Below are 14,260 nucleotides of genomic sequence, written 5' to 3'. Positions count from 1 at the left end.
TAGCTTCTGCTGCTTAACCTAGATCCAGGGTTCCAAATCTAGATCTTGCAATAATTCCAGATGTTCCTTTCAGATCCCTTCTGGAAGAAAACAAAGGTTATATTGAGGAAAATATCATGCAAGTACTAGAGCAAATGCATGCAGTAGACTAAGCAAAACTGAAGTTCTGAGATGATAAAGCAAATATATCTTGATGTTAAGACAGAGAAAAAGTAACACCCGCCTCCTCCTCCTCCTCTGCACACACACACAACTTGTTTACAAAAGTGCCTTGTAGTGACTGCTGGTGGTGTCACTCCGTCCCATGCCCCAGAGCTATCACCGGGCCTCATGGGAGATGTGACTACAGCATCGGACATGGGACTGTTTGTTCACTCACTTTCTGTGAAGAGAGTTTTGAACTGTGTTTTGAATAGACAGCATTTTCTTTGTGTGGTTGGTAAATAACACAGAGCAAAGTTAGTCAGCAAGTTGCATAGCTTCTGCATTCTGATTCTTTGGAGCCCTTTTGTACCAAGCTTGACAGGATGTTTTTAACAGAATGTGACCTCACTGGGATACCAGAGGTAAGGAAAAAAGTTATTGGGGCTGTTGTGGAATATTTTGCACTGAGCTGACCAAAAGTACTGCTTTAAAATGCCTCTTGGAAAGAAGATGTTTTCACGGTGATCCAGTCAACACCTTGTTCAGTGAAAAATCAATGTCTTTCACTCCTCCGTAAGTTATAGGAAGTCTTAATAAGTTTTTCTATTTCCGACTTACGGAAAAAGATGCTGATTTGCAAATCTCAGAACGATTATGTACTTTCTCTAACATGTTGAGCAAAGGCCCAGTTCTAGTGACAGAACATCAAAATGTTTTCTTTCTAACACAGAACAGAATAAGCAGATCAGATCCAGTTGTTCATCCAAGTCCTAGAAGCAGCAATACAAGAATTGGAGCGGTGGCCAACCCAGCAAGACCAGGCGACAGCGAGCTTCTGGACACCCATACTCAATCACTAGGTAAAGGTAAGAAGGAAAAAAAAAAAACCCCAAACGGCTATCAGTGTGTTTTCTGGGTAAGATCAGGTGTGGGTTTTCATCACAGGCATTAAACCTGGGGCGGCCGCTTGTAGTTTTGCTTGGGCGTAGCGCAAAGGGGGCTGTGGTACCCTGGGGGATGCGGGGCTGCGCGGGCACCCCCTCTCCTCCCTCTGCTGGTCAGCGCCGGGGAAACGCGGCCGCAGGCGGCGGGGAGAGCCGGCACCTTTCTGCGCGGCGGGGAAAAGCTCTGCTTGCTAGCGGCTCTTCGGGGGTTTTTTAGTGTGTTGCTCGGGATTCTAAGCACTCAGCATTAGGATGTCGTGATGTAATGTTCAGCGGCGGTAAAAGAAGAGAGAGAAATCTGAGTGTTCAAAGCAGCAGGGGAAGGTGATTTTTTTTTTTTTTAAAAAAACACACAAAGGTGTAGATCAGATATTTATTTATTTATACAGTATACAAATATGATAGATTCATGCTGAATGATCTGAGTGATTTGTTTATGTTCACGATCTACAGAGGCTCTTATGAAAAATGAAAGAAAAATGCATTATTACACAATAGCTTCATGAATAACAGGCATCTTGCTGTCCTGAAACTGAATTAACTATATGTGATCTGCTTTACTATGTATACCAACAGAACAACAAAGCTTCATTGTTTTTGTGGTCAACAATTGTCATTTTTCAGCCAGTACAAGTGACTTACCAAAAAAAAAAAAAAATTGTTTGGAGTCACTGGCAGAGCAGTGAGAGGAAATGAAGTTCTCACGATATGTAAAACTGTTATTCATACTTAAAGACTTGCACAACAAAGAATTCTAAAAATAGGCCTTTAAAATTGGAAATTTTTGAGTGCTGCTGACAACGAAAGCATTCTTTGGTAAATGAGGATGGAAAAGTTTGCTCATTTGCTTATGACTAACTAGAGTTGCTCTTTACTGTAAGGCCCATAAAGAACTAGAGATTTGTTTTTTCTTGTGATCAGTTAGCAAGTGGATGGGTTGAACTTCATTTAGCAGTATGAAGGATAAGTGTGTCACTGGTCCCAGTAAGACAGGGTAATAACTAGTTTGTCAAAGCATTTACAGTGATACTTTTATAATGTCAAACTTGCTGCTGTACTTTGATCCACTGGCATGTGGTAGATAAGCTGCTGGCTCTGTCCTAATTAGAGCAAATATTTCTTCTGAGGAAGCTTCTGGAGGCAAGTGTGTTCTCTGAAGCAGAAGTCTGTCAAATGGGGATGATTGAAGATGATTAATTTCTCTTCACAACTTTGGTGTTTATGTTGCAGTAATACTCCTGGTCCTCATCATAGGTCAGATGCTGGGTATTGTACAATACAAAACCAGATTTTATATACCAAACAGCTAATGATGCAGACATGAGACAGCAGTTGAATAAAACAAATGTGATAAATTATACAGTCATAAAAAAATACACTCAAAGTGTTAAGATGGAGTTTTCTGATTTCAATATCTTTCTACAGCTGTGCATGTGCTGTTAGGGTTTTTTTAACTGATAATTTTTCACAGTGTCTCACCCACTACAGATAAACTGCCACCAGTAGTTGGAAGCTTGATTGCTTTTTGACCTTCAGTCAGGGAGAAGTTGGCAGGGTGGGATACGGTTTACTTTATCCCTGAATTTGAACAAGAGAGGGCCAAAGTTCAATAAAAAGTAAGCTGTTTAATATTTATGAAAGCTACGATGGATAAACCAGTAGAGGTCAGTACAGAGTGCTGAAATGGAAAAAGAGTGCCAAAGCTTTGTGTATTTATGCTCTACTTTTGATCTTTTAACTTTCCCTTTAAAATGTGGTAATGGCTTACAGTGGCTTACAGTCAATATTCCTGTCCTCCTCGAAAGATAGATTAGAAGTACTTGGGATAATATGATAATGACAGTCTGCTTAAACAAGGTAATTTAAGCAAAAACATGCATTTTGTATCATGTTATAACTTGCAGAGAGATGCTGGAAACCTTATTTTGTGGAATCATTATTGAAACCCATGTGTAATACTTATTACACATATTGCAGTGACAAATGCATCTAGCTGATGGTTAAGTTGCAAAAAATTAGGAGAAAGAGGATAACTTTTAGGAACCAAGTTTTCACATACTTGAAGGCAAAGTAAAGAAAGAATTTTTCTCAATTTAGGTAAAGTCTGGATAATTATCATTAAGTGTTGTTTTAAAGGCCTTTTCTTTGTGTATATACACATATATAAGGGGGGAGGGAGAAGCAGACAGACTGTATATAAAGTTGAATTATCTTTTTTTCACTTTCTAAAGCCATTGTTTGCTCGTGGTTTCCTTTTGTGATTTAAAGCAAGGAAAAGAATCACTGTATAGTCTGTGCATGAAAAGATCCTTCAACGTATATTAGCTGCAAAAGCTAATCTCTGAAAAGCTTCTGTTCAAGCTGCTTTCTGTGGATCTAGAAAGAGCAACCTGCCTGTCCCCATTCTGTTTCCTTGCAGCTTAACTAAGTACTTTGAAAACTACCTTGCTATTAAATTGTAATTGTTGAATATTAAAGAATTACCAAAAAAAATTATTACCAGACAAAGATGGTATGTTTTATTTTGATTTCACTAATGACTTACATCTGCTGTCTATGAGCTTAGGGAGAAATTCCCCAGTATATTCAGAGAGAATAGGACTATACAAATGGGGAAAATTTTTGAAAATCCTCTTCACTTGTTCTGCTTACTTTTCATGCTCTTCTTTAAATTGATTATGGAGGCATTGGAAACAGTACTTTCTTTTTATGTGCTTAATCATGCACTTAAAAGTGGCAAGTACTAGACAGAGACTCCACAACTCTTTCTCACAGACACTTGTGTTCTGTGCCATTAGAGTCAGATGGCATAAGCGTGAACCCAGTTCAGAGGGCTATAGGAGAGGATTAGAGCTGGGGAGGGGTTCTCTGATAACTGTAACAGCTATCAACACTATAAACTGAGGTAGGAAGGAGACAGAGATGTCATAAACTGCCGTTGCATATCTGACCCGTGATGGCTTTTTTCTACACTTTTGTCACTGTAACATCACATCACAGATCTTGCAAAAGATGTCCCTTTACAGGTGTAGTGTAAAATCCTGGTTTTGACTAAGTCAATGGAAGTCTTGATGTTTGAATCAGTGGTGAGACCAGGAGCTCTACAGGTTTGTTTCAACATTTTTTTTTTTCCCTGAGGCAAAGGAAACTTAGAAATAATCTAATTTCTTTCATAACACCGGGTCCAGTCTAACAGTGTGGCATACGAGTGAGGGCATATTAAATGACAATTTCCATTCTGAGACCAAATTTCTTACCTAAGGCTTGGATTCAATTCCATTCAGTTCAGTTGTCCTTCATTTAAAGGGAAGTGGAGAAACAACTTCTCATACTAATTTCACTCTTGGCTTTGATGGTGTTTTGAGAAAATAGGCTTGAATCCAAAAGTCAAACCCACCTTCTTTCCCCAGGTAAACTTCTGATTTCCACACCATTTTGGCACACAATATTTTCCTACTGCCTTTTTCACGTGGCTCTCATTTTTTGTTAGGTAAAAATGGTGTGAGAAGTTGTATTTTGCTGAGCCATAGAGGAACTGCTCATTTACAGTAACTGATATTCTTCATCAGTTGTTGTTGGGAGAGAGCCCTCCTCCTCAAATGCTGTTCCTGGAAAGTACTGCAAAGGTTGAAGTTAAGGTGATTCTTATAACACTAATGGTTCTGGTTTTAGCCAGTCAATACTGAAGTCCAAAAGTCCAAGTATTTCTATTGCTTCAATTAAGTTTATTAACATGTTAAATTTCATTAACATGTGGTCTGGTTTTTTTCTGTAACATATGGGATATAAACCCGCCAAAATCAGGGGCAAAAATAATGTCGCTGGAAATGTATAGTTCAATCAAGTATAATGTTATGCTAGAAGTTTGCTATTCTTATCTGTATCCAGACCAAAGATAGAAGATTAGAGCAGAGCTGTTCATGATTAAGGAATAGAAGGTCTATCTTATCACTGAAGTCCTCAGTCTCTTGGTAGATTAAAGTTTGATATTTTCTTGATTGTGGTATTACATTCTTACAGGTATAATAACATTATATTCTCATTCTGTCCCTCTTTTCTGATGTCTTTGATTTATTTGTTTGCTGTTTTTTAAAAGTTCTTCCCTGCAAAGTAGCTATGAATAATTAAATTATCCTACCACTATATAGCTAGGTTTTACGTTTGTTTAAGTCAGGGATAAATTTCTCCATTCTTAGTATATGTGTGTACAGGGGTGACTTCCAACATTTTTGCATATGGAGGTATCTGTCATTTAACTATAAAGCTGTGTGCTCTGTTTAAGCACGTATCAAAAAATTGTGGGCTTGTGTCCAGGTGGGAATAGTACTAATTCAGTCAGTGGTGATAAGTAATCGAAATAGCGGCACTAGTGCAAATCTCTTTATAGAAACAAGGAAACTGTGGCATTTGCACCAGCAATTGAATAAATTAAGGTTCCTTACCTGTAATTACGTTATCAATCTGCAGATTGAAAAATAACCTAAAATAAATTAAAGCAAATAAATTAGAATTATAAATGTAGGCAAATAATTTCAAACATTCCACAGGAAGAAAAAAGATAGATTTTTCACCCATTTCAGGAATAAAAGAACAGCCTAAGGAGTTGGTATAATTCTGGGAAATGTACTCTATATCACCAAAAAAAAAAAACAAACCCAAACCAAAACACCGATATAAAAGTTTTATTTTGGGCAGTTCTACCATTTTAGTGAAGCATATCTATGGAGGCAACTCTGCTCCTAAAGTGCTTAAGGGATCAGAAATGTTGCTTTTCCCTGACTGTATGAGATTGGATGGCATAGCTGGGTTTGTTTTTTTTCACTTTATGCTGGATTTCTATTGGGAATTTTTTGCCTATCCTTTTCACTGTGTAGTTCAAGTCAATACTAGGCTTTTCTTTCTCATTTCCTCACTTTCTTATATGTCAAGAACAAACTTTAGGCTCCAGTCTTTCCTTGATATTCTGTACCTCCCATGGAAATAAATAGGATGCTGAACCCAAGCGAGTGTCCTACGTATCCTGGTAACAGAAAAAAGTCTGGTTGTATGGGGTGGCCTGAGGCTGAGCACCTGTAGTCTTTACAATGTCAACATTAAACCTGAGATATAGGTGGAGTTAAGGCTTTCCAGAAACTCTGAAAATCACTTCCTTTTCATAGAAAATTTCTCAAACATTTCTCTTATACATGTATGTATTTCTTAAAGGTCAATATTCACCTTAACTGGAAACCAAATAAATGTAAATTCAGTTTTTGTAGTGCATATTCATGATTATGTTTTAAAAGCAAAGTCATTTCTGAAGAGCTTTATGTTTTTAACAAGTCTCTTGTAAAAGCAAATCTTATGTTTGGCTCTACTATACAGAATAACTCTTTAATGAACAAATTATAATACATCAAAAAGATCTTCCATAGTATATGTTTGTGATTACTCAATATACTGCAAGGGGATATTAAGAACAGGCTTCACAGAATAGGAAATATTTAACAAGTACATAGTCTTAATTTTCCTTTTGTACCTTAAGGGCATATCTCAATTTCAGTTGTATGCACTAGGTTTTCCCAACACTGTAAAAATACAATGAATAGCAATATTATTTGACTATATTATTTGACTATTCTTTGGTGGGTTTATGTTGGTCCAGAAAAAGAAGTGCCTTTCTGAAAACTTTTTATCTATGTTTATATATATTGTATTTTTATCAATACACTCATATTTTCTATATATATGTATATGAACATATACAGAACGTTATGAAATTTCTGCAGGAAAATACTACTTGGGAGCTCATTAATATTTTTTATGATCTCAACAAGTTCATATTGACATTAATTTTGTTCCAGGAATTAAGATGTTAAACTTAACATAATGTTTAATTAAAATTAGATGGAATATGGATAAAAGTCGTAAAAAATACTAACTGTAGCTTTAAACAGCATGAAGCAGAAACACATGTCATTTCCCATGAACCTGACTCACAGAAATATTTTATCTATTTTTCTCAGTAGTGCTCCTATAGAAGTGTTAATCATGTGACTGCATGTGTCAAAAATATTCCATTTTGCTAGCAGATTTATACTACTTCAGAGAAAATGTATGAGTAAAGATTTTCTGGTAGCTTAATGTTGGTGGTAAAGATGACCACAGAAAATGTGAAAGCTTATACCTGGTATGCTTATACCTGATATGCTTATACCAAGTTCTCTTGCAACAAAGTAATTTTGAGTAGCATGGATTTTAATTCTTGACCAAACCGATTGCATTCTATAATGAGATGACTGGATTGACTGTATTCGTGGCTAAGGGGAGCAGGGGATGTCATCTGCTTTGACTTTAGCAAGGTTTTCAGCACAATCTCCCACAACATCCTCATATTCAAACAGGGTTGTTATGGAGTAGATGGATGGACTGCTAGATGAGTAGAAAACTGGATGGATCTTCAGACTCAAAAGGTAGTGGCTGATGGTTCATACTCTGCCTTGACACCTGAGTTCCTCAGGGGACTGTCCAGAAACTCATCGTGTTTAGTAACTTCATAAGTGTTTTGGTGGACAGTGGGTTTAACATTGTATGCCGACAGTGATGAAGGCTAACAAAACACTGGACTGTATCAACAGCAGAATAGCTAGTAGATCAAAGGAATTTGTTGTTATTTCCCTTTACTTGGTACTAATTAAGCCACATCTAGAACATTGCATCCAGTTCTGGGTACCCCCATACAAGACAGGTGTTTATCAACTGGAGCAAGTTCAGTGGAGAGCTACCAAGATGGTTGGAGGCAGGAGCATATGCCCTGTGAAGAGACTCCGAGAAAGCAGGGCTTGTTTAATCTGGAGAAGAGATGCCTGCAGAAAAAAAAAAACAAAAAAACAAAAAAACCAAACACACACATGTTTAGGCAGAGCAATCCTGAAAAAATAATAGTGTTGCAACTTTTGAAGTAACATTTTCCTTGTAAGTGAATAGTGTCTCCTGCATCCTAAGGAAGCTCACACATTCCCATGCATCAGATGAGCTTGGGCTGTTATGGAGCTCTAATGAATCTCTAAATGTTGCAAAAGGTTCCCTTGCAGCTAGGCAGTAGATGTAGTGCTGCACTACTTTGCAAGGGCAAAGTATTGTTTTGACATGGGTAACAATGGAAAATACAAAAAATTGCCATTCCAGATGTAATCTGACAGCTTATCCAGGTCTCTGAACCTCCTGTGCCTGCTGAGAGGATTCTTCCTGCGGAGCGGTCCTTGCCATCACTCCTGGGATGCTGGAAATTTATTGAGTACAGGTGTTTGGCCAGGATGGTGAATGCTGTTGGTAGGGAACCGATGGCCTATGGATTCTGAACTGTGCCTTGGTTTGATTTGATGGTGCTTGTGCCCTGGTTTTTTTCTTTTCCCCTGAAATTTGATGTGGATATTTTTGCTTAGGAAGAAAGAATTGTGTCGAGGAAGTCATAAGAAATCTGACACATTTTTGTTTGGAAGTGAAAACAGTAGAACAAAGGAAGTGATTAGCAGATATTTGTAAACCTCTCTTTTCCTTATGCCAAATCAACATGACGAACAGTGAGGACAGGGAGCTAAAAGGAAATGGAAAGGGTTTGTGAGCTCTCTTGGGTCATTGGTAGAAAAGACTCTACTTGGGAATGTGGAATACATTGTAATCAATCTTTTACTGTATGGATTGATACTCCAGAAGATATTAGGAAGTGGCTGGAAAGATACCAGTGTGATCAGCCCTGGAATGGACACCAACAGAGTGGTACCAGAATGTTCTATCTGTCCCATCCAGATATTCTCCTGGTAGGCCAGGGAAAGCACCTATCCCCCTCTTGCTTCCTCCTGATGGCAGAAGCAAGTTTGATATATGCATTGTATGTTTACAAGTTTGGTTTGTTGTCCTGACTCAGGCTGTGCTGATCAAACACAGGACTACCCAGCAGGCAGCACTGCTCACAGGACTTGCATAGCTTTTAATCACTTTTTCTATTCCTTATCTTTTTCCTTTTCTACTTTTTCATATTCCTTTTCACCTCTCTGGTTAATTCTTTCCTGCTTCAGTCCTCCCCAAAACCAGCCTGCCCCAATTTCTTTCTCCCCACTGGTCCCAACTTTGCTGTATCTCTTTGCCAGTTCAGTATTTCTGATACCATTGCTGATGTACTCATGGCTTTGCATGGAATTTCTGCTACAGTTGCCTGGGCACTGTTGGCCTTGCATGGCTCTACTCACCAGAAGGCCCCCAGTGCTCCCCTTCAACTATCTGTGAAGTTTGGCCATTTACCACATAACTCTCAACTGCCTGTGAAATCCAGCCATTCTTCACCTCACTGCATTATCTATAAAGATTATTAGCTTTTCACTTTTGTTATCTCCCAATAGTTTCTCATCTTCTGTTCATGTTTGCATGGGTAGTGTTAGCATGTCCTGTTCAGTTAGCTTTAACTCCAGGCAGGGCACAGGCAGCAGCCTCATTGCTTTCCTGAGCCCTAACACTAATAGCATCATCCTTAGTTGATGCTATTGGTGTACAGTAGCAGAAAAGGTAGGTAGTAAACCGATGAATTTAATAGCAATCGGTGTAAGTATGAGGATCTTCACTTTCAGAAAAATAGTAACACATTTATAAGACTTTTCTGTTTTAAACATTGAATTTAAAAATTAACAGTGCAGTAGGACAGCCATACTTCAGGACTCCACGTATGTGATTTCTATGTCTACATGATCACCAGCCAGCATCACATTTAGGACAGGATGCAACCTGGAAATTAATAGGAATGCATGTTCCCTCTAATGTGTTCAGTCATTCCTGACCCTCCATGCTTCAGATCACAAGGCAGTGATGATACCATGATGCGGATCCACAGAGGGAATGAGGACACAATACAACAGCTTTGGAAGAGCTCAGAGAGTCAGGGCCACGTGTGTTGCCACTATCATGGTGAATGGAACAGAAGATAAGCACATGGGTGATGACGGGTAGTGATGGATGATTGAAACTTCTTTAGATTCCTTCCATACATCCTGGCACAGAAAACTGTCTGTCAGGGCTACTTGGAAGTTACAATGCGTGAATGAAAACAGGAGAAAACTCTGCCTAAGTTCCAAGCTAATAGGAAATGAGTAATCTAACATTCTGTGAGCAGGTGTCACCACATTGACTGTGATAAGTAAGCCTTGCTGCAAGGCTGGGTACGGTGTCACATTTGTTTGTTCCTGTGGTGGCTGTATGAGAGTTGGCTGGCTTTATATATGGCAGAGCAAGGTCTCATCTTGCTCACAGTTGCACAAGCAGACCTAGTCAATGAGAGAAGAACCTTTCTTCTCATTATTCCTGGTCACTGAGGACAGCAGGAAGCAGAGCAAGTAGTAGCTGCTGAAGTCACAGCTATTGATGCAGCATCAGGGTGGGAATAAACGCTTGTGAACTGGATGCTGGAAAAGTCCCTAGTTCTAATCCATGGCTAACCCAGATGACTTCGGGTTGTCATCCGTTAATCAAATGGGAATGTGCTCTGGTTATGAGAGACTGGACCCGGCCATATCTGGAAGGCAGAATTCACGACTGGAATACTATAATCCTCTGGTATTAAATAAAGAAATAGGTCTTTGAAAACACTGTTTACTCTTTTTGGTCTTTAAAAATAAAAACAAAACCACTTTCCTAAATGGTTTTAATTTGAGACTTAAGGAAAATGAGATTGATGCTGCCCATTGTTATCTCTTGTAGAGATCATACTCAAACCCTTGCTTAGTGCGTATGTACCTCTTAAAAATTAAAAACTGTAGAACTTGGGGGTTTTGAATGATTCTTTAATATTTTGGAAATAACTTTCAGTTGACTCATTTCTGTATTATTAAATCTTTACAGTACTTGGCTGCAAGTACAACAAAGAAATAGTGTGTGTAATCATTTCTGTGATTGTAGCGTCTGCTGCCCAGTTACAAAAAAATCTGTCTAGAACAAAGAGAAAATGCAGCACACCCTATTCACCTGTTTATATAATCTTATGGCTAGTGCTATCACAAAGGCATCAGGTTTATTCAGTGATTTCTGGAGGTCAGATTTCATGAGCAAAGTGAATGAGGCACAATGGACAATGCTGACTAAAGATGAAAAGATAATGCTTGTTCTTGTAGTGAAAAAAGTTCTAGAGATTTTTGTATGAATAAAACTACTTCTGTTTCTGAAACAACACTAGGTTTGCCGAGAATTTCAATAGAATTATACAGTTGGAATATGACAATATTCTTGGATGATTTTTGTTTCTTTGTTAAACCAGGGATCTAACACTATCCAACACTCCATCAAAGATGTATTGCATTTGGTTATAGTTTTTAAAGTTTTTTGTAAGTGCTGCTAAAGAATTGTCATCCCTCATTTAATCAGCTGACAACCTGAGAAGTGCTTGTACAAATTCTACAACTGCATCATAGAATGGCTGAAAAAGGACAAACTTGAAATTCTGATTTCCACAGGTTTGAGATATACTTGATTTGGTAACTAAAGATAAAATCTTGGAGTAACAGTGTTTTATCTGGGGACTTATTTCATTTGGGTAGACTGTTCTTAGAGCCCTTTTTTGGTGGTCTGTTCCCATTTAGCTCTGGGTATTTGGTTACTAGCTTATGGTGATTGTGAAAGAAGAAAACTATGGCAGATTAAACTCTTCTATACAAGAATGTATGTCATGTACAAGTGTTATGTAAAATTGTGTTATGTAAAATAACTAAAGAGCAGAAATTCTTTGCTTCTTTTTGGAATTTAACAGGATGCAACTTTCCTTTCTGTTTACCCAGACTACAAGAGAGAGAAACACATTCTCCTCCTTTTAATTAAGCTTTTTACTATGGGAACTTTACTCAAACAAGATATACCTAGAGCCTAACAGATTCCGTCTCCAAAGGGAAAACACATCCTATTCTCAACACATTAGAATGAAGGACTGAATCTTACTTTAAATTATTTATTTTTTTCCCCCAAATATCAATTAGTTTTATTTAACTGAATAAAAAATGGTCCTGAATGCTTAAAGTACTTTTGTGAAATAAAATTTATGTTACACATGTACAGTGAGAGAGGGAAAGGAAGAAGCAAAGATTGCCAAGGACATTCTGAGATCATTTATGGATTGGAAACAAATCACTGGATTTTTTTTGTTTTGTTTTGTTTTGCTTTGCTGGGTTTTTTTTTTCTTCTCCATATTACATGAAGTGGTCTCTGTCTGGGTGTAATTTTTACTTTTTAGTGCCATCTGCACCTGTGGCCTTTGGACTTAATGTTTATGACAGATGGACTGGACTGTGTTTGCACTATTTAGTGTATAATCCTTCTGTATGTATCTATGCCATGCTAGGCAGTGGCACTGGCCCAATGGGCATATTTATTAGTGCAGACTTCCTGTCTGCTTCCATTGTTCTGTTGCAGTGTCCTCTGAGCCTAATGGACCTTGCTTTGTGCTGGGCCCACCTACAAAATATTGTTCTTGATTCATGCCAGATTATCTGTTGCAGACTCTAATCTTTTTTTTTTTTTTTCTCTAACGCATTTGCCAACTAGAACGCTTAAAATGGATCAATTCCATATTGTAAATGCTCTTCCTCTCCTCTCAGCCTGCTAGCTTCATTTTGGAACAAGCTTGCTAGCTTTGTTTGCTAGTATCAAGATGCTCGGTAAAAAGGAGAACTGTTTCCTCTGAAAAATGTCGCATCTCATGCTACCTGAGCTCCTGCTCTACTGGAAGCAGAAGTTGTTCCCAGCAAAGTGAGGCCTCCTGTAAAATAGGGTGTAATAAATGCAGCCCTGGCTGCAGGAGCCTGCTGGCCCATGGCTGGCAGCCTGGAGCTGTGCGGTACGTCCCATTCCTGCTGACCTCATCGACATTGTGAGGCAGCTGTGGGAAAAAGGACAGGTTATGATTGCACAAGAAATGTTGTCTTCTGTATCAGCAGAACAGCAAAACAAATGCCAAGCAAATGGAAAAGTATGTAACACTTAGGCACTTGCAATTTTTAAGTTTTTTGAAAGTTTGTGAATTTTACAGAAATTTACAGACTTGATATCATGATAACAAAGAACAATTTAGTATTGTTCGTTTATCTCATGAAATCATGAGGTTGCTTCTCTTAAATTTTTGTGCCTATTACAGGAATGCATGAAATGAATCTTGCAGTTTAGCTGTAGTCACAACAAATTAGTGGCAAATATCAAACAGACATTTGAGAATCAAAAGCACCCTTTTCTAACTGTCAACATATATAATCCTAACAATTAAAAAGAATTTTAAAATATCTTTATAGAAAGTAACCATGCCCTTGTAAACCCTCTGTGGAAAGATAGATCACCTATATAACTTCTCACACTACATAGCAAGACTATGCATTCTGTGCTCATATTAACAGGATCATGAGGAAAGGAAGCGTATTCTGTATCATACAACTGGATTCTAACAGGGATAGTTTCTGGGGTGGGTATACCTGCTAATCAGATTTCTGCAGGATGAGAATGAAGACGTGGGAGGGAGAATTTATCATTTCATAAATAAAAAAAACAATTATCAACAACATCTTCATATCTAGAAAAGGTTTCTTTATAATATTGAAGTAAAGCTGTATAGTAAAAAGAAAAGAGGTTGTGATGACATATTCATGCCTGAGAAGTAGAAAAGGCAAAAATTCTTTTTTTCATTTCAGGCATTTTAAATTTGGCATTTCTGGTTTGCAGTAAAAACTTCAACTCTAAAATGCCCACCCAGAATGTGCAACTTAGTGAGCTTGGGCTTGAGAAGAAAGTATGCTGAAGTCCATACACAAATACTCATGTGTGCTTTGAATATCTTCCTTTTTCATTCACCTTTAATGCTGGCAATACTTAGCACTACTGAAGATCAGGTACCCAAATTGCAATGGTGAAACTCCATATAGGCATTTTTGTGAAGGAATGTGTATATTTTCAACACTGAATTTAATATTAAAACATATGATTGAAATTTGTAAATCTCATGGCAGCATGTTTGGCAGTCATCTTTCACACCCCATGCAATTTTTTTCTTTCCTTTTGTGATATCTGAAAGAGTTCCGTCAATTTAGCCTTGTAGTTGCACATCTTGAAGGAATATTTTTAAAAATGCAGTGTAGAAAATGTGCAAGCTAGTTGTGGGCAAATCCTGTTTAATA

General features: G+C 37.9%; 1 protein-coding gene across 2 annotated transcripts in view; it reads left to right on the top strand.

The window, feature by feature from the left end:
- The first annotated feature begins 527 nt into the window (after positions 1-527).
- The window catches only part of ST18 (ST18 C2H2C-type zinc finger transcription factor), a 166,200-nt gene continuing 152,467 nt past the window's right edge, over positions 528-14,260 (top strand). The window contains exons 1-2 of one of the 2 annotated variants that reach the window (XM_075704749.1): positions 528-566; positions 875-1,010. In XM_075704749.1, coding sequence (XP_075560864.1) covers positions 528-566; positions 875-1,010 — 175 coding nt within the window. Of the gene's footprint in view, positions 567-674; positions 718-874; positions 1,011-14,260 lie in introns of those variants that run through there. The other variant, XM_075704750.1, reaches the window with a different exon arrangement.

Source organism: Pelecanus crispus, chromosome 2, assembly GCF_030463565.1.
Source record: "Pelecanus crispus isolate bPelCri1 chromosome 2, bPelCri1.pri, whole genome shotgun sequence".
NCBI lineage: Eukaryota > Metazoa > Chordata > Aves > Pelecaniformes > Pelecanidae > Pelecanus > Pelecanus crispus.
This window is presented reverse-complemented; position numbering and strand designations above follow the sequence as displayed.